This window comes from Loxodonta africana, chromosome 10 (genome assembly GCF_030014295.1).
Source record: "Loxodonta africana isolate mLoxAfr1 chromosome 10, mLoxAfr1.hap2, whole genome shotgun sequence".
In the NCBI taxonomy this organism is placed as follows: Eukaryota; Metazoa; Chordata; class Mammalia; order Proboscidea; family Elephantidae; genus Loxodonta; species Loxodonta africana.
The window spans coordinates 33820975-33847065 of record NC_087351.1 but is presented as its reverse complement, the minus strand read 5'-3'; the positions used below and the strand labels follow the sequence as shown (position 1 = coordinate 33847065).

Here is a 26091-nt window from a genome sequence, read left to right as displayed (position 1 = left end):
TACCAGACCCTGCGGTTGGTAGATCTTTGGGAGCCACGCCACACGTCACAGTGAAGCCCGAGGATTGGCGGGAAGAGCCCCCACCCCTCTGTCTCCTGTACGCGAGCTGTAGAAGACGCTCTGGTTGTTAAGGCGACTTGTCCCGCCTTCTGGGGGCTTTTTATAGGGTTTTTGATTGGTTGCTAGTATTAAGGAACCCCGGCGTGGACAACGCGAGGGGAAAGATGGCGGCGATGGCGGTCGGGGGTGCCGGTGGGAGCCGCGTGTCCAGCGGAAGGGACCTGAATTGTGTCCCCGAAATAGCTGATACGTTGGGGGCTGTGGCCAAACAGGGGTGAGGACCCGGACCGAGCGGAACCCGGGGTCCGAACTCGCGAACCGAGAGGGGCAGATTAGTCATCCCTGAGAGGCAGGGGTGAGGGGATCGAAAAGGGTAGGATGTAGGCGGGAGAGCTCTCGACTCCAGGAGCGAGGGAAGAGAAACTTTTGGGGTGTGCGGTCACTGAGCCAAAAGTCGGGGGAATTGTTGAATAAACCCAAAAAGAGGCAGTGAAGTCGAGGTTCTTGTCTGGGAGTGAAAGTATTAGGGAGCAAGAAAGGAAAAAAGAAAGGGGAGGCATGGGCAGTATTGGGGCAGATTTAATCCTGGAAGGCCAGTGACAGCAGAGTAGAAAGTATTCTCCTTGGAATGAATTTTCACCTCTTCTTACTCGTCTGGTCCACGGCTGTTTTTGAGTCTTTCTTTTTTTGCGTGGCATACTGGTATTGAGGCACAGTGCAGCGGAATTGATATGCTCCAACGTGGGCTGAACTCAGCAGCCCAGTGGGGTGACTGATGGCAACTGAAAGGGCTCGGTGCAAATTGAGGTAGTCTAAATCCAGTTGGCTTGGACCTCTCTGGGCATTGCTGTTCTCTTTACATGATGACTCTGGGTCTGTCGTGGTTATAGGTTTGATTTCCTCTGCATGCCTGTCTTCCACCCGCGTTTCAAGAGGGAGTTCACTCAGGAACCTGCTAAGAATCGGCCTGGTCCCCAGACACGATCTGACCTACTGCTATCAGGAAGGGGTAGGGACCATCCCGTATACCCCTTAATTATCAGAGGCAGTAACAACTTCTACTTTATCAGGGTCCTCATTCTCTTCCTTTCCTGATTTGGGAGTGTTGATTAGTTCCTGTGATACAGATAATCTTATTTTCTCCGTGCTTACTTGCTAAAAGTCTTAGTTCCCTATTCTGGATCAAACTATTCTATGTCTGTGATAGAAAAAGTCCTTGTCTCTTACTCTGTATCCTGCTAAGAAAGAAATTTAGCAAGAATAAAGTGCTGAACCTTATTCTGTCTTTGTCTTTCTTGGCTGGGACTTGCAGACTGGAATACACTAATTGTCGGAAAGCTTTCTCCATGGATTCATCCAGACTCAAAAGTGGAGAAGATCCGCAGGAACTCAGAGGCGGTAAGGGTGTTTCACCTCTCCACTGGATCTTTCTAAGGATTAGATCTGAAACTGAGCTGGGTGGGGAGAGCAGTTTTTCCTCTCATAACTTGGTGAATCAGGTGTCTGATACAACAGAGTTAAAGCTATTTGGGTTGCTAGCTCTTCACCTTTTCCTCTTGATCTCTGTGTCTAGGCTATGTTACAGGAGCTGAATTTTGGGGCATATCTGGGTCTTCCAGCTTTCCTGCTGCCCCTCAATCAGGAGGATAACACTAACCTGGCCAGAGTTTTGACCAACCACATCCACACTGGCCACCACTCTTCTATGGTACGGCTGAGGGGCTCCTTTCCTACTGTATAATACGGTAGTCTGCTGCTGTAAGTGTCTTTTTATGCCTAGCCATTCAGTGGAAGGTGCACATGGCAGAATTAAAACGTCAGTATTGCCTATCTCCGAAATAAAAGTGGTATGCAGAGAGATATAAGACGTATGCAGTATATAATACTTTATGTCTAGAAACTTAGAGTTGAGATAAAGGAAAGGCAGACATTTCCATAAGGACAAACACAGGATACATGTCCTTTTGTACATGTTGTTAGGTGCTGTCGAGTTGGTTCTGACTCATGGTGACCCTATGTATAGTGACCTTAAGTACAGTGACCTTATGTACATGTACCTAATCACAGATTGGGAAAAGCATATAAAGGTATTTACTTGAGGTCTGGATCAAGATCTTTTGACGGGGGGGAAACTTTCTGGACACAGTGAGTTCTAAATAAGGTACCTGTCATGTACAGTTCTGGATGCGGGTCCCATTGGTGGCACCAGAGGACCTGCGGGATGATATCATCGAGAATGCACCAACCACACACACAGAGGAGTATAGTGGGGAGGAGAAGACATGGATGTGGTATGTCTCCTTTTGGTGCTTCTGTAAGTTAAAGGGTAGAGTGAGGGGAAGTACAGGTGGAACCTTTAGGGAAGTCTCTCCTTTGAACTTGGTGACGGGTAGGTTCTGTGCATTTGACTGTATGTTGCTGTATTTGCCCTGAACAGGTGGCACAACTTTCGGACTTTGTGTGACTACAGCAAGAGGATTGCAGTGGGTAAGTCCATGAGGTTCCTAGGGTAGGTATCCCTTCTCTGACCCTCTATGAATAGGAATCGGGAGTTTAAAGTGTCATGTGTACTTGGCTGCTGGGCAGTTTTGCTACTTTTTTTTTTTTGTAAGTTTTATTGTGCTTTAATGCTTTAAGTGATAGTTTACAAATCAAGTCAGACTCATAGAAAAATTTATAAACGCCTTGCTATATACTCCTAATTTCTCTTCCCCTAATGAGACAGCACTCTCCTTCCCTCCACTCTCTTTTCATGTCCATTTGGCCAGCTTCTGACCCCCTCTACCCTCTCATCTCCCCTTTGGACGGGAGATGCCAGCATAGTCTTATGTGTCTACTTGATCCAAGAAGCTCATTTTTCACCAGTATCATTGTCTATCCCGTAGTCTAATCTAATCCCTGTCTGAAAAGTTGGCTTTGGGTATGGTTCCTGTCCTGGGCTAACAGAAGTTCTGGGGACCATGACCTCCAGGGTCATTCTAGTCTAAGTCAGACCATTAAGTCTGGTCTTTTTATGAGAATTTGTGGTCTGCATCCCACTGCTCTCCTGCTCCCTCAGGAGTTCTCTGTTGTGTACCCTGTCAGGATAGTCATCGGTTGTAGCTAGGCACCATCTAGTTCTTCTGGACTCAGGCTAATGTAGTCTCTGCTTTATGTGGCCCTTTAGTTTTGCTACTTTCCCTGTGCCCCAGTCAGCCTTGCTCTTGAGAAAAGGAGTAAACAGACCGAACACAAAGTAATAAAGAAGGGCTTCTTGCCTGGCAGAAGTCGACAGGTCTTTCTTTTTCCTTGTCTAGCTCTTGAAATTGGGGCTGACCTCCCATCTAATCACGTCATTGATCGTTGGCTTGGAGAGCCCATCAAAGCAGCCATTCTCCCCACAAGCATTTTCCTGACCAATAAGAAGGGATTTCCTGTTCTTTCAAAGATGCATCAGAGGCTTATCTTCCGGCTTCTCAAGGTGGGTGGTAGAGTGGTTCTAAAGATGATCCATCTGATCCTCTTGCCTTATTCATGTAAGTGTGATGCTTTTTTCTTACGGGGCTGACTCTTCCTCTCTGGTTTCTGGAGAGCAGTTTCAGCAAAGTTGGTGTTGAGAGTGATAAGGCAGATGGCAGTAGGAGCCTCAGAAATCTTTTAAAAGGAACAAGACTTCCTGAGAATTTTGCAAAAGCTTTTATTTAAAAAGTTACAACAAAAATCCATGGGGCCTTGTAAGCCATGATAATCCTTATGAAGCCTCGTGCAGCCCATTCATTGGTGCTGGGGAGTAGAGAACTGCTTCTCTGGCCTTATTTTATGCAGGGGTCTTTGGCCATAGACCATAAAAGTACCTCCAGAATCTTGGTTAGAGGGCTGATGGTTTGATTTCTCTCACAGCTGGAGGTGCAGTTCATCATCACAGGTACCAACCACCACTCAGAGAAGGAGTTTTGCTCCTACCTTCAGTACCTGGAATACTTGAGCCAGAACCGCCCTCCACCCAATGCTTACGAACTCTTTGCCAAGGGCTATGAAGACTATCTGCAGTCCCCGCTCCAGGTGAGTCTGAAGTGTGTGGAGAGGGGGAAGTAGAGGTGGGGATGTCTCTTGAGAGTAGGTGCCCTGAATCCCTTCTAAAACTCAGGAGGCAGTGGGAAGGCTTTTGTTGTTCTGGTGCATTGTCCCTGCCAGAAACTAGCTAACTTACTTTGCCTTTTTCCTTTCGTCCATTAGCCACTTATGGACAATCTGGAATCTCAGACATACGAAGTATTTGAAAAGGACCCCATCAAATACTCTCAGTACCAGCAGGTATGGTGTGGGTTCTAGGTTGGGGCAAGCACAGGACCAGGGTGATCTGGGTGAGACTGGAGTTATAGCCAGGAGTCTGTTCCTGCTAAGGTCTCCTTTCCTTCTCTCAGGCTATCTATAAATGTCTGCTGGACCGAGTGCCAGAAGAAGAGAAGGATACCAGTGTCCAGTGAGTGTTCTCCCTGCAGTCCCTGGGACTTGCGTGCCTCCTGTATATACAAGTCCACTTGAGTCTTTCTCCTTTCTCAGGGTGCTGATGGTACTGGGAGCAGGCCGGGGTCCCCTGGTGAATGCCTCCCTGCGGGCAGCCAAGCAGGCTGACCGGAGGATAAAGCTGTACGCTGTGGAGAAAAACCCAAATGCTGTGGTGACGTGAGTAGTACCCTGCTTATTTGGAAGTTTGTTCCTGCTGTCCGTTTTCCTCATCGGTGTCCCCATCTGTATCTTCTCTATTTCAGGCTAGAGAACTGGCAGTTTGAAGAATGGGGAAGCCAGGTGACAGTAGTCTCTTCGGACATGCGGGAATGGGTGGCTCCGGAGAAAGCAGACATCATTGTCAGTGAGCTTTTGGGTTCCTTCGCTGACAATGAACTGTCACCTGAGTGCCTGGATGGAGCCCAGCACTTCCTAAAAGGTGCCTCCAAGCTGGGGTGTACCGAGTAAGGGGAATGGATTATCAGGTGGGAAGGGTGGGGGTAGGGGGCTGTGATGGCAGGAGGAGGTTCCAAGATTTAGGGGAAGGTGGGTTGGACTTGGGGTCAGATCGTATGGGTTTGAGACGTGCTGCTCTGCTGGCTCTGTGACTTTTTCAAATGAAGTAACCTCTGAATATCAGTGTTCACATCTGAAAAATGAGAAGAAGACTAGAGCAGAGGTTTTTAACCTGAGGTCTGTGGGCTTTCTGAGCTGATGCGATACGCATGTTGGGGTTAGATTTTGTCGGAATCTCAAAGAGCTTTGTGACCCACAGAAGTTACAAACCAGGGAAAGAGCGCTCTAATATCTTAGGTCCCTTCCAGTTTTAATCTTGTGTGATTCTGTAAGTGGAATCCTCCAGGACAAGAGCTGGGAGCAGGCCCGCCCTGGAATGCCTCTTCCTGCCATGGCCACACCAGCCTGGGTCTGTTTTGATGTTGTGGAGGGTAGGAAGGGGATGTGAGCCTCAGTTAGTACAGACACACCATTTCCATTCCTTGGGAACTAATCTGACCCTCCTGTCCTGCAGATGATGGCGTGAGCATCCCTGGGGAGTACACCTCTTTCCTGGCTCCCATCTCCTCCTCCAAGCTGTACAACGAGGTCCGAGCCTGTCGGGAAAAGGACCGTGACCCTGAGGTAAAGAGCCACTCTCTCCTAGAAGGAAGCAGTTCTCTTTACTCCTTTTTCTGTGTCAGCTTTGACTGCTTTCTTCCACTGGAGAAGATGAAGAGGTGAAGGAGGAGATGGCAGTGAAGGATAGCAGTTGAAGTGAAACTATGTTTTTATCTTTTTCTGCTCCCCTGAGGCTTGAGCTGCTTTCCCTGGGGAATTGGGTACCTCTTGCCTGTCTTCTCCAGCTCTAGCTCTCTGTCTCTCGAGACAGGCCCAGTTTGAGATGCCTTATGTGGTACGGCTGCACAACTTCCACCAGCTTTCTGCACCCCAGCCCTGTTTTACCTTCAGCCACCCTAACAGAGGTAAGTGCCTGCATGGTTGTCCTCTGACTAGATGGGGGTGAGCACACCCTTCTGGTTTCTTCCCTGGCTGTCTAGGCGTCCCTTCGTGGTTCTTGCTTATGCTTTACCAAGTGACCTAGGGCCCCGGCTCCTCACCACCCGCCCAACTCCTCCCTGACAGATCCTATGATGGACAACAACCGCTATTGTACCTTGAACTTTCCTGTGGAAGTGAACACAGTGCTGCATGGCTTTGCCGGCTACTTTGAGACTGTGCTTTATCAGGACATAACTCTGAGTGAGTGGGGGCAGTGATGGGGTGTGAAGGTATGCTGCCTGGGCAGCTTATGTACATGTTTCATTTGGATTCAAGGGGAGTCCAAGGGTCAGTGATTACTTGTTTCTGTGATCATAGCAGAGTTCCTCTTCAACCAATGCAGAAGGAAGTCGTGGAGACTTCAGTTTTTTCGTTATTTTGTCCACACAGGTATCCGTCCAGAGACTCACTCTCCTGGGATGTTCTCATGGTTTCCTATTCTTTTCCCCATTAAGGTAGGAGTCACCTTTTAAGAGTATAGGTTAACGGGAGCCCTGGTGCTAAGAGCTTGGCTGCTAACGAAATGCACCAGCAGCTCCTTGGAAACCACATGGGGCAGTTCTGCTCTGTCCTATAGGGTCTCTATGAGTCAGAATTGACTCTGGCAACGGGTTTGGTTGGATTTTCAGGTAGGTTAATAAGGAGTAACTTTGACCATTGATATTCTATCCTTTCCCTTCTCCCAGGATGACAGTTGGCTGTGACCCATGTTCTACTGCTCTCACATGCTTTTGGACACCTGTTGTAGGTGTTTAGATATCTATAGTGACCTTCACCCTGGACTCCTCACATCTATTGTGGTGCATCTTCTGCCCATTCTCTATCTTGAGCAAGAGTTTTCTTTCAAAAACTCAAACCTGATCATACTTCTGTCCTGCTTAAAACTCTTCAACACGTTCCCACTGCCCGTAGGATAAAGATAAAAATCCATAACATTGCTCATAAGACTCGACAGTCTAGTTTTCACCTACTTTTTCAGCTGTTGTCCTACTTGATTACATTTCTTCAGCCCTGTGGGCCTTGAATACTGTCTTCTTTCCTTCCTCAGGCTTTCATATCTTTTTCCTCTGCCAGGAACGTTCTTTGCTCATCACTTCTCCCAGTTGAACTTATCTTCCAGGTCTCTTCCTATCGTCAGATAAACCTTCCCTGCCCTCCTAGACCAATTTAGCTTTACTGATCCCTTTCGTAGGTATTTTTCATAGCACCCTGCATGTGTTCATAATACCATACTTTTGATTATTCGTTCAGTGTCTCATTGTTGAGTGTTTTGATAGACTTCAAATAAGCTTCTTGAGTGTTAGAACAGTCTTCATGTTTATCATTTTATGTCTGTGCAGAGCTGAATACACTGCAACGTGTTTTTTGTTAGCTTCACCCTGAACCTCTGCGTCTTTCTTCCTACAGCAGCCCATTACAGTACGCGAAGGCCAGACTATCTGTGTGCGTTTCTGGCGATGCAGCAATTCCAAGAAGGTGTGGTATGAGTGGGCTGTGACAGCACCAGTCTGTTCTGCCATTCACAACCCCACAGGCCGCTCGTACACCATTGGCCTCTAGCCCTGGCCACAGATGTCCACAGTCTTGGAAGCAGCTTCCGGCTCTGCTCCTGTAGCACAGAAGGTGCTATACATCATTGGGCTGTGAGTCCCCTTGCCCATCAAAGAGGAGTATTGCAGTCTGCTTTCCTGCCTTACATCAAAGTGGCCAAAGGATGAGAGTTAATTGCAGGGCTCAAGCTACCAATCTGTGAAGACATCAGGCCAGGGCTTGAAGAATTAGTGCTGGGTCTGAAGCCACACCAACCAGGCACTCAGCCTCAAGAACTCCCTGGAATAATCCTGAGAACATTTGGATTGAACACATTTTCAGCCCTTTCCCTACCCATCTCTGTTCCTATTTTGATGGTTTTGTGTAGGAGGAAATACAAATAAAGTTATGGCCTTTCCTGCTCCAACCCCACTGCCCCCTGACTGCTTTTTTATACCTCACTTAGACCCACCCATTTATATCTGTGCCCTTATGTTGTCTGAGACCCAAAGGGGCCTAGCTTTATTCCACGTTTAAGAAGCTGAGTGATGACTCTTGGATTCCTGGGTATAGGCCTTCCTGACCAGCTACAATGAGGTCTTGTCTGTTAGGACCCTTGCTCAGGCTTCTCTGTAGGGAGGAGGCATAGAGTTTGCAGCCTTGGTGGAAAACGGGGTAGCGAGGGAAGCCAGCTTTCCTGAGCTTCTGCACTGCCAGTTCTTTTGTTACCTTTTGGGAGGAACTGGAAGTCATCTAGCCATCTTGAGCGAGAAGCCACCTATTTGAATAAAATCAGGGTTAGAGTTTGAAGTCCTAAGAGATTATTTAGTCCAACTGCATTTTACAGAGGAGGAAGTTAAAATCCGTACAGTGCATAATGTTAGTATTCCAGGTCAGGACTGCAACAGAAGCCCTCTGACTCTGGCTCACTCCATGTTACAACCAGCTATGTTTTGGGCAGTTGTGTTAGGCAGCTGAAGTCTCTAGGGGCTCTGGAAGCTCTTGGAATGTTGGGGTTGGCATCAGTTCCTTCTCTCTCTGGTTGGAGGGCTGATTTGCTGCAAAAAGGAGATACCTGAGAAACTGTCTAAAATTTGCTCTTGCAGTGGGAAGTGTGGGGGCACTGACGAACTGAAGGTATGTGACCTGTGGGACCAGGCGGTGGCGTTAAGGCTGACTGGAAGAAGACAAATCTGTAGCAAGACCTGCACGTCCCAGGCATTGAAGGTGGCAGGAAATGTGGGAAGGTAGACAGCCCGCAAAGGATGGGAATGTGGAGTCTAGCATCCTCCCCGTGGTGAAACAAACGCAGTTAACTCCACAAAGTTGTCCTAGGAAGACCGACTTAACCCCCTCGGCAAATTTGTAGGTTGGACCAAGGGCATCTGTTGTACCTTCTTGGCATGGTCAACCCCAGCGCTTGGAAGGGGGTGGGTCCTGTTCGCTATCCTTGGCCCGCCTTCCGCGTGTCATTTAACCAATGGGAGAGTGGTGGGCGGTTACAAATGACGCTGAGTCTCTAGAAGATCAGCCAATCAATGGGAACTTGATGATTGCTAAGACACATTTGAGGATGGCTCCACCCAAGCTTAGGGTTTTAACCAATGAAAACCTGTACTCTAGACTGTTGCCACGAGACCAGCGGGTTTGGTTCCACCGCCGCGTAAGTGATTCGGCGCATGCGCAGATTGGGAAAGTTGCAGTCAGGCCGAGGATCTGCCGCCATTTTGCGGGAAGAAGAACTGCTGCGGCTGCAGTGCTACGTTTATTGCTGAGACTCTGAGAAATAAACGGACTTGGCTCCCCTTACACTCCCAAAGGAACGGAGAGAACCGGGACCCCCCTGCGGGGACCCGGAACTGGTGAGAAACCCCGAAACCAAGTTCCCCCCCGCGACGTCACCTATGCGTGACGTTGGCGCAGGGCGCCTCCCCCTGACGTCACAGGCGGAAAATGGCGTCACGAGCAGAATCGGGCAAACTTAAAAAGGTTTTTTTTTTCCTGTGTATTTTGATCTGGAAGTGTTCGCTCCCTATATGTAGTTCACTGGCATGACTTTAGGAGTCGGCATTCTCGTGGCTCTCTGTTGTACGGATAAAGATGCTGTTTCAAAAGAATCCCAGTGACTTCGATCTCAACCTCATTCCAGTCTCCTTAGCCCTGACACATGCATCGAACCTCCGCGGCCTGGAGGACACAGGTTTTCAGCCCTTGGTGCCACCACTTAGAAATGAGGGAATTGAGATTTCTTCCCCAATCTCCGTTTCACTTGGAGACTAATATTCACTGCAGTGGCCTCTGTGGGCTTTCATCATTTTTCCGTTTTGACCACACATTTAGTGGTGATAGAAGCGTGTTCTGTGGTCACGTAAGAGATTTGAACGCTGGGACCCTGGTCCTCGCAGTGATGGACTATTTTTTAAAGGGTAGTCATGGCTTGTTACACAGCATGGGGAGAGCAATGTTTTGTTTTTCTGTCACTGTTCCTGTTGTCCTTAATTAAGCTGCCTTCATTTTGGAGGTGTTTATGCGCAGCTCAGTAACGGTCCCAGGAGATGGCACTACCATCACCCATGGGACTCCAGCATATGGTGAATTCTGTCTGAATTGGATTCACAGCGATTCTTCAATAGTGAGTCCTAAGTTCTGGGTTGGGTCTTGACTGTGCTATGACAAAGTTCAGGCACTGGGATAATTGTGGACCCCTAAGGCAGTTTTCCAAAGAGCTCTAGTGGCCCAGTGGTTAAGTGCTCTGGGCTGTTAACTGAAAGGTGGACAGTTTGAAACCACCAGCTGTTCTGTGGCAGGAAGATGTGGCAGTCTGCTTCCCTAAAGATTTACAGCCTTGGAAACCCTATGGGGCAGTTCTTCTCTCTCCTATAGGGTCACTATTAGTCAGAATTGACTCGAGGGCAGTGGGTAAGGCAGTTTGTGTATGTGTTAATACTTTAAATTTTCAAAGAAACTCAATTTTAAGCCAGTTTTTAAAATAATAAAATCAAAACCTGTTGCCATCGAGTCAGTTCCCACTTATAGGATCCTATAGGACAACGTAGAACTGTTCCGTAGGGTTTCCAAGGAGAAGCTAGTGGATTCAAACTGCTGACCTTTTGGTAAGGCAGTTTTTGACAAGGAGTCTTGGTGGCACAATGATCAAGTGCTGGGCTGCTGAAAGATTGCAGCCTAGGAGACCCTATGGGGCAGTTCTGCTCTGTGCTGTAGGGTCGCTGTGAGTCAGAATCAACTCCACTGCACAGAACAACAATGAGGCAGTTTTTTAAACAGAGATGTAAGAAAGCACTGTAAGTTAGGACATAGAGCTTGAAGGGAATGCGTAGTGTCTGAGGTCATACTGTCTTTAGGACATCTAGAAAGACATAAGATAGACTAAATCCAGGGAGATCCCAAGTTTCAAAAAAGTGTGTTCATGTTGTATATGTCTGTGCTTAAATAGGTTCATTTGTTTCAGAGTCTGAATGAAAACTACATTCAGAGACTTGTTCATTTAAGTGAACGTGTGTGTATGTGTTAAGGTATCCCTGTGCTTTTCGATACTCAACAAAGCAATTTTCAAAGTCAGAAGCATTTAATTTGGAGAGGAAAAGGCAGATTGTAAAAAATAGAGAAGAGTTTTATAATACAAAATTTGTATAGACTTGGCAGTCAAAATGATTGAAAGGAACAGGGCTTGAGAACCAGAATTTTTGTTTTTAGAACCGCTTTCTCACAATGGGCCGGATAGTATATATTACAGTTCCTGATAGTTTATTCGTCTGTACTTTGGATCAGATATTATCTGTCTGTAGCAACGTTGCCTGTGATTGCTAGATAAACGTAAGGTGGTATTTTAAGAACTTGAGTTCCCTGGTTTTTATACCTACCTGGAAAACTGGTGGCGTAATGGTTTTAAGAGCTGCGCTGCTAACCGAAAGGTCAGCAGTTTGAATTCACCAGGCGCTCCTTGGAAACCCTATGGGACAGTTCTACTCTGTCCTATAGGATTGCTGTGAGTCGGAATCGACTAGACAGCAGTGGGTGTATTCAGCTTTAATTTAACATTTTAAGTCTTAAATTTGGCTCCAAATAATTTTAATTATTTTGCTCTTTCCAAGAATCATATCTCTCTAACACGATTGGCACAGTGCCTAGCATGTGCTAGGCAATATAAACTTTAGGTGTTATTACTCTTATGAAATGATCAAGATAGGCTTTGGGAAAGGGCCACATGAACTAGAGACTTACATCATCCTGACACCAGAAGAACTAGATGGTGCCCGGCTACAACCGATGACTGCCCTGGCAGGGAGCACAACAGAGAACCCCAGAGGGAGCAGGAGATCAGAGAGATGCAGACCCCAAATTCTCACAAAAAGACCATACTTAATGGTCTGACTGAGACTAGAGGAATCCCGGCGGTCATGGGCCCCAAACCTTCTGTTGGCCCAGGTCAGGAACCATTCCTGAAGACAACTCAGCAGACATGAAAGGGACTGGACTATGGGTAGGAGAGAGATGCTGATGAAGAGTGAGCTAATGATATCAGGTGGACACTTGAGACTGTGTTGGCATCTCCTGTCTGGAGGGGGGATGGGAGGATAGAGAGAGTTGGAAGCTGGCAAAATTGTCACGAAAGGAGAGACTGGAAGGGCTGACTCATTAGGGGGAGAGCAAGTGGGAGTATGGAGTAAGGTGTATATAAACTTATATGTGACAGTCTGACTTAATTTGTAAACGTTCACTTGAAGCTCAATAAAAGTTAATAAAAAAAAAAAATAGGCTTTGGGTTCGGGGGCAACCAGGACACATCACTGAATAATACATTAGCTGCTTTGAAGAGGACAAAACTCTCGTGGATGTAGAAAATCTGATTTTGATTAGTCTTGCATAGAAAGCCCTCAGATCAATTTTTAATAGCTTCATGAAAGTATAATTGATAAACTGCACACATTAAAGTGTACGATTTGATAGGTTTTGATGTCACCCATGAAACTGTCACCACAATCAAGATAACAAACATGCCATTCACCCCCAAAAGTTTCCTTGTTCCCTTTATAATCCCTTCCTTCCTGCCCTTCCCCACCCGCCGCTGTCCCTAGGCCACCCCGTATCTCTTTTCTGTCACTAGATTAGTTTGCATTTTCTAGAATTTTATATAGATGAAATCATACAGAATGCGCGCTTTTTTTGTCTGGCTTCTTTCACTCAGCATAATTATTTTGAGATTCATTCATGTTGTTGAATGTATTGGTGATTCCAGATCAGTCATTTTTGAATAATTTTATCCTACTGATTTTGTTTGGTATTTTCTGTTTTTCGTACTTGACAGACCTGTGGTGGACAGCCTGGGGAAAGACCATTGATTGCTAGATATGAAAGCTTGGGGGAGGCAAGAAGTCTTCCCCTGCCTGCCTAGACAAAGAGACTTCAAAATGGAATTGGTTAAGACTTTCTTAATATTTCTGAGTTATCTAAGTTCTAGTTGGTATTGGACGGAAAGTGCTTAGTGACGGGGCCCTAATTATTGTTGTTTGGGGTATGTAGGGAAGAGCTTAGGGCAGATCTGCATCATTCTGGTGTTGCTTTGTCTTGCTCCTAACTTTCACTCTTGCATCTTTACCTTTTTGTTGGAAATGTGTACTTATTTTTATGATTTAAGTTTAAATCAGTTGTTTATTCAGAATTTTGAACAGTGGAAAGGAGGCCAAAAACCCATTGTTAAGTGAATGGAAATGCTGAGTACCAACATTTTCTCTTCATAGGACTGGGTCTGTATTTTAGTATTTTGTCTCTACCTAGGTGTTCAGTTTTCTTCTAAACCCTTGACCTTTCCTCAGCCACAAAGCATGACTAGTTCAGATCTATAAGGTGCAAAAATAAGTCTCAGGTGAACAACAGCTGGTAAGATCCCTTTGGAGTCAAGAAATGGAACCGTATATCCTGATGGCTGTTTCTTGGAGGGGGAAGGGAATGTGGGTTGCTGGAAGGGGAAATAAGTATAAATGAGGTTTTTATGTATCGATGTCCTCTCCTCAGATTCTGACACCATGTCGTCCGATGACTTTGATATAGTGATTGAGGCCATGCTGGAGGCTGCCTATAAAAAAGAGGAGGTAATATTCCCCACCTCACTTCAGCAGAAGCCCTGGTAGCGCAGTGGTTAAGTGTTTGGCTGCTAACCGAAAGGTCGGTGGTTCTAACCCACCAACCGCTACATGGAAAGATATGGCAGTCTGCTTCCGTAAAGACTTCAGCCTTGGAAACCCTATGGGGCAGCTCTACTCTGCCTGTAGCGTTGCTATGAGTCAGAATCAACTCAGTGGCAGTGGGTTTTTTGGTTTTTCACTTCAGCATTTTATGGCTTCTTTTTCCCTGCTTATTTACTATATATGGCTATTTATAAAAGGTGTGGGCTTTTAGTTAGCTCTGCTGGGGGCCCTAAACTCTAGGGTCATGCTTTTAGAAAAGGCTCCAAAGGCTGGGGTGGGAGCATAATACGGTGGGAACAAGTTCTTAGTTCGTAACTCTCAGTGACACAGTGGACAGTCAGCGTACCTCAGACCTAGCTCTAATTTCTCACTGTCCTGAGAAATGTCATTGAAACGTGTCTTGGGTGGCTAAAGTTTTGACATCAAAATTTGTCATTCTGATCTCTTCCTTTTGGGCAGTTTCCTTGCTTCCTCTTACTCCCCCTGTTAGAAGATGTAGGTCCTTAAAAACTGGCTAGTTAATTGAGAGCTTTGATTTCACGGGCTTTTCTTTCCTGTTCACCTTTGTTCTTTCTTTGCCCAACGAAATCTGTGTGTCTGCCACCTTGTGCCTTGTGACAATTTCCTGGCGAACCCCTCAGGATGAGCAGCAAAGGAAAGAGGTTAAAAAGGACAGCCCTAGCAATACCGCCAACAACACCAGCAGCACCGACAACAATGGCAGTGGGACTAGTGCGAGCAGCAGCAGTGGGGAGACAAGCAAGTGAGTGTGGGGTGAAGAAATGGGTTGGTGACTTAGGGAAGGGAAACATCTGCATCCATTGGAGAAATAGCCAGAACAGGGAGTTGGTTGCTCTGAAGACCACTGGCTTTTAGTAATGGCTCCACTGGGTCATGGGAATAATGGTGACCTGGTTTAATGAACTTGTAGTCTTCACTTTCCAATGTAGATTTGTGGATCAGTCCTACCGTCGGTATATGTCATTTGAACAAAATAACAAGAGGACCTTTGATTTGGAAACACCAGCTTTTGTTTGACTTTGGGGGTAAAGTGGCTGCTGCAGATGCCTGACAGCATTCAGGGCTGTGGAAGCCGCCGTTGTGCAGTTGCCGTGAACTACTGCCAGATCATCTTCTGGGCTTTGGTCTTTTACTGCTTTCAGTTTCACCCTGGTCTTCTTGTCCTTTCTTTTCCTTGGGAGAGATCATGAGAGCTTCTCAGAAGTAAGAATTCACACTGTATTTGCAGGAAGAAGAAGAGTCGGAGCCATAGTAGAAGCAGGGATAGAAAGCCCAGGTCAGTGATTCTTGGGCTGTTGGGTTTTGGGAATTAGTATAAATGGAAAAACACCAGAGTAAGCTCTTTATTAAAGGCCAAACAAAACAGATTTGTTTGTCCTTTAACAAACTTAATTCCCACCTGTAGTCATAGCCGAGACCGGGATCGACATAGACAGAGAAACAGTCTGAGCCGAAGTCGGGAACGGCAGCATCGTCATCGCAGCCGTAGCTGGGATCATCAACGTAGTAGTGAGTCACGAAGTTGGGACCGGCGTCGTGAGGATCGTGTGCGCTACAGGAGTCCCCCACTTGCCACTGGGTATGACTTTTTGCTAATAAGATCACCCCTGTATCGCCCCCTGGGTAAAAACACCAATTTTACTGTAAACCATTTGCCATCAAGTCTACTCCAACACATGGCGACCCCATGTGTATCAGGGTTTTCGGTGGCTTATTTTTTGGAAGATCACCGGGCCTTTTTCCAGGGTGCCTCTGACTGTACTCGAACTGCCAACCTTTTGGTTAGCAGCCAAGCACCTTAACCATTTGTACCACCCAGGGAATCCTGAGTACACTCTGGACCTGTGTGATGGGCAGGATCCCCAGTTACTGGAAGGGCAGTGCTAAGAATTGACATATGAAATGGGGTTCTGGAATCTGGTTTACTCATGATGGAAGACCCAGCATTAGACCAGTGTGAATAAGGTTTGATGACATGATTTTTAATTGTTTTTCTGTATTCTTAGGCGTAGGTATGGACACAGCAAGAGTCCTCATTTCAGAGAGAAAAGCCCAGTCAGGTGAGTTGAGATGACTGCTTTTTTTAGGAATTGTGATATATGAACAAAAAGTTTAAGCAAAAGTACAGGAATGTGTAGTACTTGAGGGTTAGCTGGAGAACAATGCCCAAGTACTAAGAAGACTGGTCTCTGATTCTTTTCACTCCGTAGGGAGCCAGTTGATAATCTGAGTCCTGAGGAGCGTGATGCCCGCACAGTTTTTTGTATGCAGTTGGCTGCCCGCATTCGGCCTCGAGACCTGGAGGACTTTTTCTCTGCTGTTGGCAAGGTAAACCCTCTCCCTTCTTTAGTTTTCTTCTCTTAGGAGTCACCTATTTTCAGTTCCCTTCTATGGCCAACTCAGAATTTCCTTTTTGCCCTGCATAGGTTCGTGATGTGCGTATCATCTCAGATCGGAACTCACGTCGTTCTAAGGGCATTGCCTACGTGGAATTCTGTGAAATTCAGTCTGTGCCGCTGGCCATTGGGCTGACTGGGCAGTGGCTGCTCGGGGTACCTATCATTGTGCAGGCCTCACAGGTGAGCAGGTTGAGAAACTGACGTACAGAAAATGGGATTGGAGGTGAGGATGTGGGACGTGACCCATCATTTCCTCCTCTTCCAGGCTGAGAAAAACCGACTGGCAGCCATGGCCAACAACCTGCAGAAAGGCAGTGGTGGGCCAATGCGCCTCTATGTGGGCTCCCTGCACTTCAACATCACCGAGGACATGCTCCGGGGCATTTTCGAGCCCTTTGGCAAAGTGAGTAGAAAGTGAAGGAATCCTTAGAAGGGAGCTGGAAAAAGTGGGATGGGTGACTGACTGTACCAGTCTGTTGTCTCTGGCCATGATTAGCGCGCAGGTTGCATACAGCGTAACAGGTGTTTGGGTCATGCTGTGAAAGTTAGGCTCCATCTCTGCGTTCGTGCTGCTTAGTGAGCAAAGGAATGAGACACACGATGGAATCAAATAATGTGTCCAGACTAAGTAAGATTAGTCAGAAAATGTGTTTTGAAGAGAGGTGGCCTTCACCTCTTTTTAAAAAGAGGATTCGGAGAGATGTCATTTGTTGGCTAGCAAGTTAGAGGTATTTAGAATAGTCCAGGCAGGAATGATGAAAGGCACGAGCTAACCAAAAAGACGACTAGTCATTCCTTCCTATTCTGCAGATTGATGATATCCTCCTGACCAAGGATTCAGATACAGGCCACTCTAAAGGTTATGGTTTCATTACGGTGAGTCTCTAGTCTTTTAGTTTTTTATTTTAGTTTGGGTTTGTCCACTTGTCTGATTTTGCAGCTTAGCTTCATCCTCCTCCTTTAGGAACTGTCTAAATGACCCATAAACACTGGTGCCTGAAGCTTGGACTAGCCTTCTGCCCCTTGAGATGAGTACATTGCTTGAGATCTTGGCTTTGCTCCACACTCTGTCAGTGGCCCTGGTCTGGGAGTGTCCAGGAGTTCACCCAGCTTCACTGGTGCTACCACTTGCTCTTTGGGTAATAGTAATGATGCCAGGCTGCAGCTAAAAGAGGCTGGGGGTGTGAGGGAGGTTAGGTATGGGTTTTGAAAGACGTGCTTTATAGAATTGGTGTATTGTTCTTATGATAACGGTGGGAATAAAAAGTTATACCTTTGGTGCTACCCCTTTTGAAGCAATTTCTTCATGGAGAAGGATCTTTACATTTAAATAGCACTATTGGAAGAATAGTGAGGCCCCTTGACAGTGACACTTAAGCAAAATGGTTTCCAGTTCTCATAACCGGGTTCTTCCAGCCCCATGTGACTCCAGGGTGATGAAGACTGGCTTCCAGCCAGAAAGTTTGATAGAAGCTAATATTTTCTCAATTCAGGCATCAGATACCCCCAAAACTGCCCAGAGGGCAGAGTGGAAGTAAATTGTGTCATATTATGAGAATTGCTCACCTCAGAAGTACCCAGTAGAGGCACCAACCTACACCACCTGCCTGGGATCTATCACTACCGCGTGGTTGGCCATAGGGCAGGTAGTACCAGAGTAAACCAAGCCAGCTATGGTACTGAGGATTCAATGGTGGCCAGTACTTTTTCTAGCTCCCGCGTGACTCAGATGCAGAAAGGCTTCTGCCTCTGAGCTTTGTGTTGAGCCTTTTAGGTCAACAACCTTCATGCTTGCCCAAACAGCAGCCTGGGAATCCTCTTAATAGCAGGTGTGCTGCTGAAGCTGTCATCCTGAAAGGAACTAGAGTGTAGAAGGCCTCTGGTGAGCAGGTCACTGAGTCAGTAGCACTGGTGTGTATGTGGGGTAGCGGTGGGTGGGGGCACAGGCTTCTCTCAGCACCATGCTATGTTCCCCCCGCCAGGGCAGGGCTCTAGAGTTCCAGCTTCCTAGTTCTTGACTAAGAACTGAAACTTCTAAGATCTAGGAGCTGAATAAAAAGCCCAGAAGCCTTATTTTCCATTTTACATGCCCTTTTGTCAAACAGCCTGTCAGCCTAAGTTCTGTCCAGATAATAGCTTTTTTGTGTTGTTAGATTCTTAGTGGAGCTGGAAGATTGGAAAGTGATTCCTCTTGAGTCCCTTGGAAGAGGTCTCTTTCAGAGGACCATTTTGGGGGATGAGATCTTAGGTTATAGACCCTGGGAAATCGAAGTTTATGCCACAGTGAGCATGCAGTTTTCCTGGGAGGGTAAAGAGAGGGACTGTTAGCGTGGCTTTGGGAGCATGTCTGTGGCCAGGAGGTGACTAATAGGCCTGGGTTTCTTGTAGTTCTCTGACTCCGAGTGTGCGCGGCGGGCTCTGGAACAGTTAAATGGCTTTGAGCTTGCTGGTCGACCTATGAGGGTTGGCCACGCGACTGAACGACCAGATGGTGGCACCGACATCACTTTTCCTGATGGAGACCGGGAGCTGGATCTGGGATCAGCAGGTGGACGTTTGCAGCTCATGGCCAAACTGGCAGAAGGTAGGGTTGCTCTGCAGAGCGAAGAGCATGGGATTGAATTTGAGATCAAGGGTTGGAACTTAACCCCCCCTTTACTTCCCCTTTTAGGCTCTGGAATCCAGCTGCCAACTACAGCTGCTGCTGCTGCTGCTGCTGCTGCCGCTGCCGCTGCCGCTGCCGCCCTGCAACTGAATGGAGCGGTTCCCTTAGGGGCCCTGAACCCAGCAGCTCTGACGGGTAAACTTGGACTTGGGAGAGGGAGAGAAGGGTCGGGGCCTGGAATTAAGGAGAGCTCTGTTCTCGCTCATTCTTTCTGCCTCTCTTTGCTTCAGCTCTGAGTCCAGCCCTGAACCTTGCCTCCCAGGCAGTTGCCTCACAGTGCTTACAGCTCTCCAGCCTCTTTACCCCCAAGACCATGTGAGTCTCAGGGCCCAGCCCATTTTAGTCTTTGGTTATTCTCTTTCCTTTGGCTTCCAGTTTACCTCTCCTGTCCTCCTTGCCACAGGTAAATCAGTGGCCCAGTACAGTGCCTCCCTAGGCCTTTGGGCCCTACCACTCCATGTCCCCTTCCACAGCCCCTTTTCTCCATTTTGTGGACCAAGCTATCCTGAGGGCATGGACATTGACTGGGGCGATTAAGACTACCCTTGGACACCAAGAAGAGCTCCTGCCTGTGGCTTCACTGGAAATGGACTCCGCCGAGCAAAGACCCCAGCCTAAGAGGGCAGAATCGACACTTACATTGAATACGTGTCTCTCTGTGTATTGTGTGGATGACCTTCATTGCCCTTTCCAACCATCTCTTAGTGATTCCTCGATTCCTCCACCTTTGGGAAGTCTACAGGGTATCAGTGGAGGAAATTGACCCCTTTTTCCTCCATGTTTGCTCTACAGTCTGTCAGAGAAAACTCTTAGGACCTCTGGGTTGAGAGGACTTTGGAATTTTGGGGGGGTGTACCTTGAAGGTGCTGGCTTGCTGCTACAAGGGCCCTGGAAGATGACATGGACATGTGCATTGTGAAACATCCCCTTCATATAGTTCTTCCTCCCAGGGCCTCCCTTTGGCCCAGGGTGGGAGGATGGAGGGGAGGGCTGTACTCTCCACCACTCCCTGTGTGCCTCTGCCACAGGCTGCACCCTGGCTGCTAAAGCCACTCCTGACCCCTACCTGGGCACATGGGAGTCCTTCTCACTGGATTTTATATCTTTGTGTCTGTGTACATAAATATATATGTATACATAAAAACTTTGTACAAAAGGCAGCTCGTGTGTCATGGTGCCTGCTGCCCACGTGTGTGATCTCAGTCAGTTGATGTGCCTGATTTTAACTACTCATGAGCCAAAACTACAAATGATGCCAGGGATATAAAACATTTGTAATACCATTGTGCTTTTTTCTTTTTATTTTGTTTCATTTAACCTTTTGCTTAGAAAGAAAGAAAGATGGCCAGAAGGGTCATGCCTGGGCAGGGTGCCCCATCAGTTTGTGCCCCACATTCCCTGCCCCACGCCCAGACTTCCAGGCTCCGGCTCTGTGTCTTTCCACCAGATGGCAGTGTGACAGTAGCACATTCTGCACTTTCTTCTAGGGGTGTTTCCTGATCTCCAGGAGCTGAAGTTCCAGAGAAGCCCCCTAAACTCCATTCTTACCTGTTGACCTCTGTACCTGCCTTTAGTCCTTTTTGAAGTAGAACTCCCAGCCCGGTATCGAAAGGGGTTTGGGCAGTTCTCATCCAGGCTCCCCTGACGTGATGTCTACTATTGTGCCTAGGTCAGTCCCCTCAACTCTTGCCTCCTATATGGCTCAGCTTGGGACAGCACAGGCTTGGGGCAGTGACCATGGGAGCTGAGTGTTCCAGGAGTAGCTCTTTGAAGGGGAAGTTCATCTTCCTCTCCCTGCTTTGGGAGGCTGTAATCTGGGAAGAGCCTGGTTCACCAGTACAGGGAACCAGAAAGACCAGAGGCCCAGCAGCAGGGCTCTGTGGGGCTCCTGCATTCTTTACTGATCTCTATGGCAACAGAATGTTAAGACTTTATTATCATGCTAAAAATATGGATAATTGCTGTTAGGTTTTAATTTCTTTGTTAGCTCTCAAACTTGTAAGTGGTATGATGGCTTTGTGGTGATATTAGCCTCTAGGGTTGCCTTTTACACCAAATTATTAAGTACTTGAGGCCAGCTTGTGGCAAGAAAGGCCGCAGGGACCTAGGACCAGCTCTGATTCTTCTGGGCCACTGCTGTCACTTGGTGCTGCTGTTCCCTTCATTGTCACCCCACCCCTTCCAGTTCTTTCCTATCCTAGCTTGCACTTTGGACCTGGGGGAAGGGAAGGAAGATGTACTATGTTTAGGTAGGAGCCTCTGGCTGTGGCCCAGGCCCTTACAGTTATTGATCTGACTGCTAATGCGTCCCGAGAAGCCACAGTGGGGACCATCCTCGTTAGTCATCTGGAGGCCATGGACCAGGTCTCCTCATGGCTGGCTTGGAGTCCTCTGAGCTACTATCAATACCCGCAGGCTTGGCCTCACTGCCCTCCTCCTCGGATGAACCCAGGTTTCAGCTTGGCTTCCTTACATTCCCGTCCCTAACTTTCGCCTTCCTGCATTTTAGCCCTTACCTTCCACCTTAGTTTTTCCGTGTTCCCTGTTCTTAATTGCTCATACAGCCTCTTGCTGGGAGGGGGACAATGGTGGAAGTGAAGAAACATCCGGCAACAACTTCTGCTTTAGTCTTAGCCCATATAAGGTGACAGTGTCTAGTGGGTGACAGCCGGTGTCATTGCATGTGACTCAGTGCCTTCTTGTTACTCATCCTCTATAGGGGGTGGTTGGAATGGAGAGAAGGGGGCAGCAAGCAGCCTGTGGGCCCAGTACAAGGTAAGGGAAGCCTCCCTCTGCCTCTCCTGCCTGAGCATGGCAACTGGGGTGGGATACAGGTGAGACTGTGGCACAGATCCTTAAAGTGGCATAGTTATAATTTCCCCACCAGCCCTCATTTCTAAACCAGATTTTCACCTGACTAAGCTTATAGACTATGCTTCTGTGCAGTGACATTTCCTCCCTGTTTTTTAACCTGCTGTGTCCTTGGCATGAGATTCTGCCTGCTTCCTTCCTAGGCACCAACCACCCCCAGAGGTGAGCTACCAGAGAAGGTAGGGGCTTGACCTGTGAACCTTTAGTTTTGGCACTTACAAGGGGAAATGAGTGAAAACTTGAAGGAAGAAATATCACAGTCCCCCTTTTCCGTGTTAAGGAAAGAGGCTGATGAGACTTGAGCAGTGGAAAGAGGGTATCCTGGCTCTGAAAGTGAGGAGGTGGCATAATGACAATTGTTAACATATATGGAGAATTTGTTGTGGGTTAGGCATTGTTCAGGAATCCTGGTGGCACAATGGTTAAGCTCTCACCTGCTAACCAAAAGAAAGGTCAATGGTTCGAGCTAACCAGCGGCTCCATCAGAGAAAAGACCAGGCAATTGCTCACGTAAAGATGACAGCCTAGGAAACCCTATGGGGCAGTCCTACTCTGTTCTATAGGGTCACTATGAGTCAGAATTTACTCGGCACACAACAACAAAAATGCATTGTTCTAATCACTTTATGTGTATGGAATCATTTAATCCTCACAACAACCCTCAAGTAGGTTCATTTATTATCTTCATGTTGTATGTGAGGAAACTGATACCCAAAGAGATTAAATAAGTTGCCTGCAGTCACACAGCAAGTTTGAGATTCCAGTCCAGGTGGTCTGGCTTCAAATCCTTTGATCTTAACCTTATCTGCCTCTGTGGAAACCAAGGTCTGGGAGTCAGTGGAAAAGTACCACTTCCTGTCTGTACACAGTTCTCAGTGTACCCTAAACATTTTCACTTCATGTCTTTGATCCTGTTCTCTCTTCCATTCCTACTTCTGCCAGTCAAAATCTGGTCCTTTAAGATCCTGAAGCTTTCCCAGTTGGAGTTAATCTCCTGTTTTAGGGTTGTTGGTCTTACATTGGTCTTATTCTGTCCTTATTTACAGTTCTTTGCAAACTGTATTACTACTTCGTTAGCCTGATGAGGCCAGCCATAGAACATGTCTTTTTCACTATTACTGGGTTGCCTTGTTCATATTAAATGTATGTTGAATTAATTCCTTTCTCTGTTAAAGCCAGAGCCCCAAACCCAGTGCCGTCGAGTCAATTCTGACTCATAGTGACCCCATAGGGACAGCCAGAGGCAGACTTTCCAAAGCCTGTCCCTTCTAGCCTGCTTTCCCCCAGCAGCCTCATCCATTTCTTCTTCACTCCTCCGGGAAAGAGAATGCAGCTTTACTCTTTTTTGGTGTTACCATGGTAGCCTGTGATGCTTTCTGTCTAAAGTATTGCTTCCCATCCACCAGAGACTGATGTTTCCATGGCAACCAGGTGAAGTCAATAGTCATGAGCTGAATGTAGGAAAGGAATTCTGGTCTGAGGAACTGTGTGTCTGAATCTTCTGGCTTCAGACATCCCTTCTCCTCCCTCTGAACTTAAGCACTCAGTATCTAGACCTGGTTTGCTCTCAAGGTGTGCTCTTGGTTGAGAGAGTTCCGTGAGTGTGAGGTGAAGCAGACCGACCAATTTAGATCACATGGGTGCCGGGGGCAACGGAAGAGCCGATCAAAGATGGCTTTAAAAAGTTGGATGAGTTCAGCTAGCTCTTGCAGATGATCTGCTCTCAAGAGCCCTTAAGGAGTTGGCTGGAGTTCCTGGAGAGCCATTAAGCAGTTATTTTTGAGAGCAATGGGTAGATGGTTGAGGTGCCTGAAGATTGGAAAGGAGCCAGTCAGTGTCCGATTGTAGAGAGGGGAAACGATGACCTTGGAAATCAGACTTATCAAACCCTTGCCAATGTTCTAGAAAGGATGGGAGGCTCTTTCTCTTCAATGAGCTTTCAAGCATTGTGAGTGGTGCTGAGAATTGGTCTCCTCCTCCCAACTCCTATAAACCCTGGTGGCATAGTGGTCGGCAGTTCGATTCCACCAGGTGCTCCTTGGAAACCATATGGGGCAGTTCTACTCTGTCCTATAGGGTAGCTATGAGTCGGAATCGACTTGAAGGCAACAGGTTCCCAACCCCTAGGTCCAACCAAGCTAGGGGCCCCTCCACCCTGTAGCAGAATGGCCACCCTCTGGAGTCAGACTGCATAGCCCAGGTCCTTCCTCTGTCACAAATGAGCTGAGTAAGCTTGGGTAAGTTATTTCACTTCTCAAACTCAGATTCCTCATCTGTAAAAAGGAAATGATAAACAGCACCTACGTCATAGGGATTTTGTGAGGATTAAATGATATGTATAAAGGGCTTTTTTTTTTTTTTTAAAGGGCTTAGAACTTGTTAGCTTTTTACCATCATCGTTATTCCTACTCCTCTGGATGCCTACAGATTTCATTATCCACAGCTTCAGAGCACACTCTAGGTTTACAGGAGAAGCGATGGGGCGGGGGCAATGGTAAAAATTAACTGTTTCGGGGCCAAAGCCCCAGGCTTAGAAGGTCCTGGGTCACATACAACCAGCCTAGCTTTCAAAAACACAAATCCCACAGGCCCAGTCTCATTTCTCATGGCAGAGGGTCTGTCTGTATAGTCAGATTACAACCAGATGGTTTTGAAAAATCAAGGTGAGCCCCTCAGATACATTCATGTAGACCTAGTGCCCTTTGTTTTGGCTGTTCCTAAGAAGTCCCAGAGCTCTTTCTTTCATAGCCCTTTGCTTAGTGTCCCTCCTAGCCTCCCCCAAGCACTCCTACAGTGCCTGACCTTGTGGTCTTCAGAGCCTAGACCTCCCCTGGCAATATCCTTTCTAAATAAGTATTTCAAATCAGTACAGGTCCTCTGCCTAAAGACAAGTCATAATTTGAACAAAAAAGAAAGTGGAAAATCGTGCAGGATAATACCATCACTTAAGCTTCAGTTCCAATCTTCTCCCCAACCTTCCCCCCAAAACAACGAAACCCCGATAGCAAGTTAACCTCTGAGTCTGATGGAAAACATGTTGGATCTTGTAGAGCACAAGTTAAATTTGCATCTCCTGAGTGGTGCTGTGCTTTGGTAGGTCAGCAAGCTGCCTGGGTGCCTAAATAGGGGGCCCGGGCACAGGTGGCAAAAAGCATTCCTTCCACAGCTCAAAGCCTCACTGACATTCGTATAATGCTTGATAAATTACAAAAATCTTTGCATTTTTATTTAGTCCTCACAACTATCTTGTGAGGTATGTATTCTTATTATCTTTGTTTTATAGCTGAAAAAAGTGAAGTTCAGGAAGGCCAAGAGGTTAAGAGTGACTTTGCCCCTGGACCTCCGTGCAGGAAATGATGGACCCGAGTCCGACTTAAAAGCTTCCAAGATCCCATTGAATTTACGTTCATATTTTGAGTTTATGAGGCCACCAAGCTGTGGAGGCATGACATCAACATTCAAAACAGATGAAAAAGAGACCTCGAGCATATCAATCAGCCACCAGGATGATAAAGGACTGAGAAGCAGAATGCTCTTGTCTGGTTTTGAGGCCCCTCGATAACCTGGCTGCATCACCCGCTCAAATTTTGCCATCTTAGAGTCAACTCTGACTCATGGTGACCCCATGTATGTCAGAGTAGAACTACTCCACACTTTTTTTTTTTAAGGGGCATTATTTAATTATCAATTCTTGGACGTTTAGGTTGTTTCCATTCTCTTTTTTGCTCCTAAAATAATACTATAGTGAATACCCTTATCAAATCATCTTGTGCACATGGCTAAATATATACACAGGCATTAATTCCTAGAAGTATGATTTACTTTTTTTTTTAAAATATTGTGTTTTAGGTGAAAGTTTACACAGCAAATTAGATTCCCATTCAACAATTCGTATACAAACTGTTCCATGACATTGGTTACAGTCCCTGCAATGGGTCAGCACTCTCACCATTTTCACCCGCCTGCCCCATTTCCACCCATCCAGTTTTCCTCCCCCTCCTTGCCTTCTCATCTTTGCTTTGGGTAAATGTTGACCATTTGGTCTTGTATAGTTGATGATTTAAAGGAGCATATTCCTCATGGATATTATTATTTTGTAGGCCAATCTATTATTTGGCTGAAAGGTAACCTCCAGGGGTGGCTTCAGTGCCACGCTAAAAGTGTATCTTATGGCTATAGGGGGCTTCTCACGCTCTTATCAGTCCAGGGTATCTGGTCTTTTTTATGAATTTGAGTTTTGTTCTACATTTTTCTCCCGTTCTAACCAAGACTTTCTATTGTGTGCCTGGTCAGA

General features: G+C 46.8%; 2 protein-coding genes across 6 annotated transcripts; both read left to right on the top strand.

The window, feature by feature from the left end:
• The first annotated feature begins 6 nt into the window (after nt 1–6).
• On the top strand, nt 7–9498 carry PRMT5 (protein arginine methyltransferase 5). 3 transcript variants are annotated; one of them, XM_023540070.2, is made up of 17 exons: nt 7–97; nt 951–1069; nt 1373–1458; nt 1634–1768; nt 2239–2351; nt 2498–2547; nt 3357–3520; nt 3940–4101; nt 4276–4353; nt 4464–4522; nt 4603–4725; nt 4812–4987; nt 5579–5688; nt 5936–6029; nt 6190–6306; nt 6496–6560; nt 7513–9498. In XM_023540070.2, exons 2-17 carry the CDS (start codon nt 967–969, stop codon nt 7663–7665), a joined length of 1788 nt encoding a protein of 595 aa, XP_023395838.1. In that variant the 5' UTR covers nt 7–97; nt 951–966; the 3' UTR covers nt 7666–9498. The 3 variants fall into 3 exon arrangements, with proteins under 3 accessions (XP_023395838.1, XP_003420989.1, XP_064148350.1); XM_003420941.4 differs by lacking the exon at nt 7–97 and adding an exon at nt 139–334; XM_064292280.1 differs by lacking the exon at nt 7–97 and adding an exon at nt 341–867.
• On the top strand, nt 9384–20209 carry RBM23 (RNA binding motif protein 23). Of its 3 annotated transcripts, none has more exons than XM_010600502.3 (14): nt 9384–9497; nt 13669–13745; nt 14483–14604; nt 15091–15138; nt 15268–15441; nt 15869–15922; nt 16073–16190; nt 16289–16441; nt 16527–16664; nt 17072–17137; nt 18650–18845; nt 18933–19061; nt 19157–19241; nt 19330–20209. In XM_010600502.3, exons 2-14 carry the CDS (start codon nt 13680–13682, stop codon nt 19331–19333), a joined length of 1353 nt encoding a protein of 450 aa, XP_010598804.1. In that variant the 5' UTR covers nt 9384–9497; nt 13669–13679; the 3' UTR covers nt 19334–20209. The 3 variants fall into 3 exon arrangements, with proteins under 3 accessions (XP_010598804.1, XP_003420987.1, XP_064148358.1); XM_064292288.1 differs by lacking the exon at nt 9384–9497 and adding an exon at nt 9504–10267; XM_003420939.4 differs by lacking the exon at nt 19330–20209 and having other exon boundaries at nt 19157–19245.
• The last annotated feature ends 5882 nt before the right edge of the window (nt 20210–26091 follow it).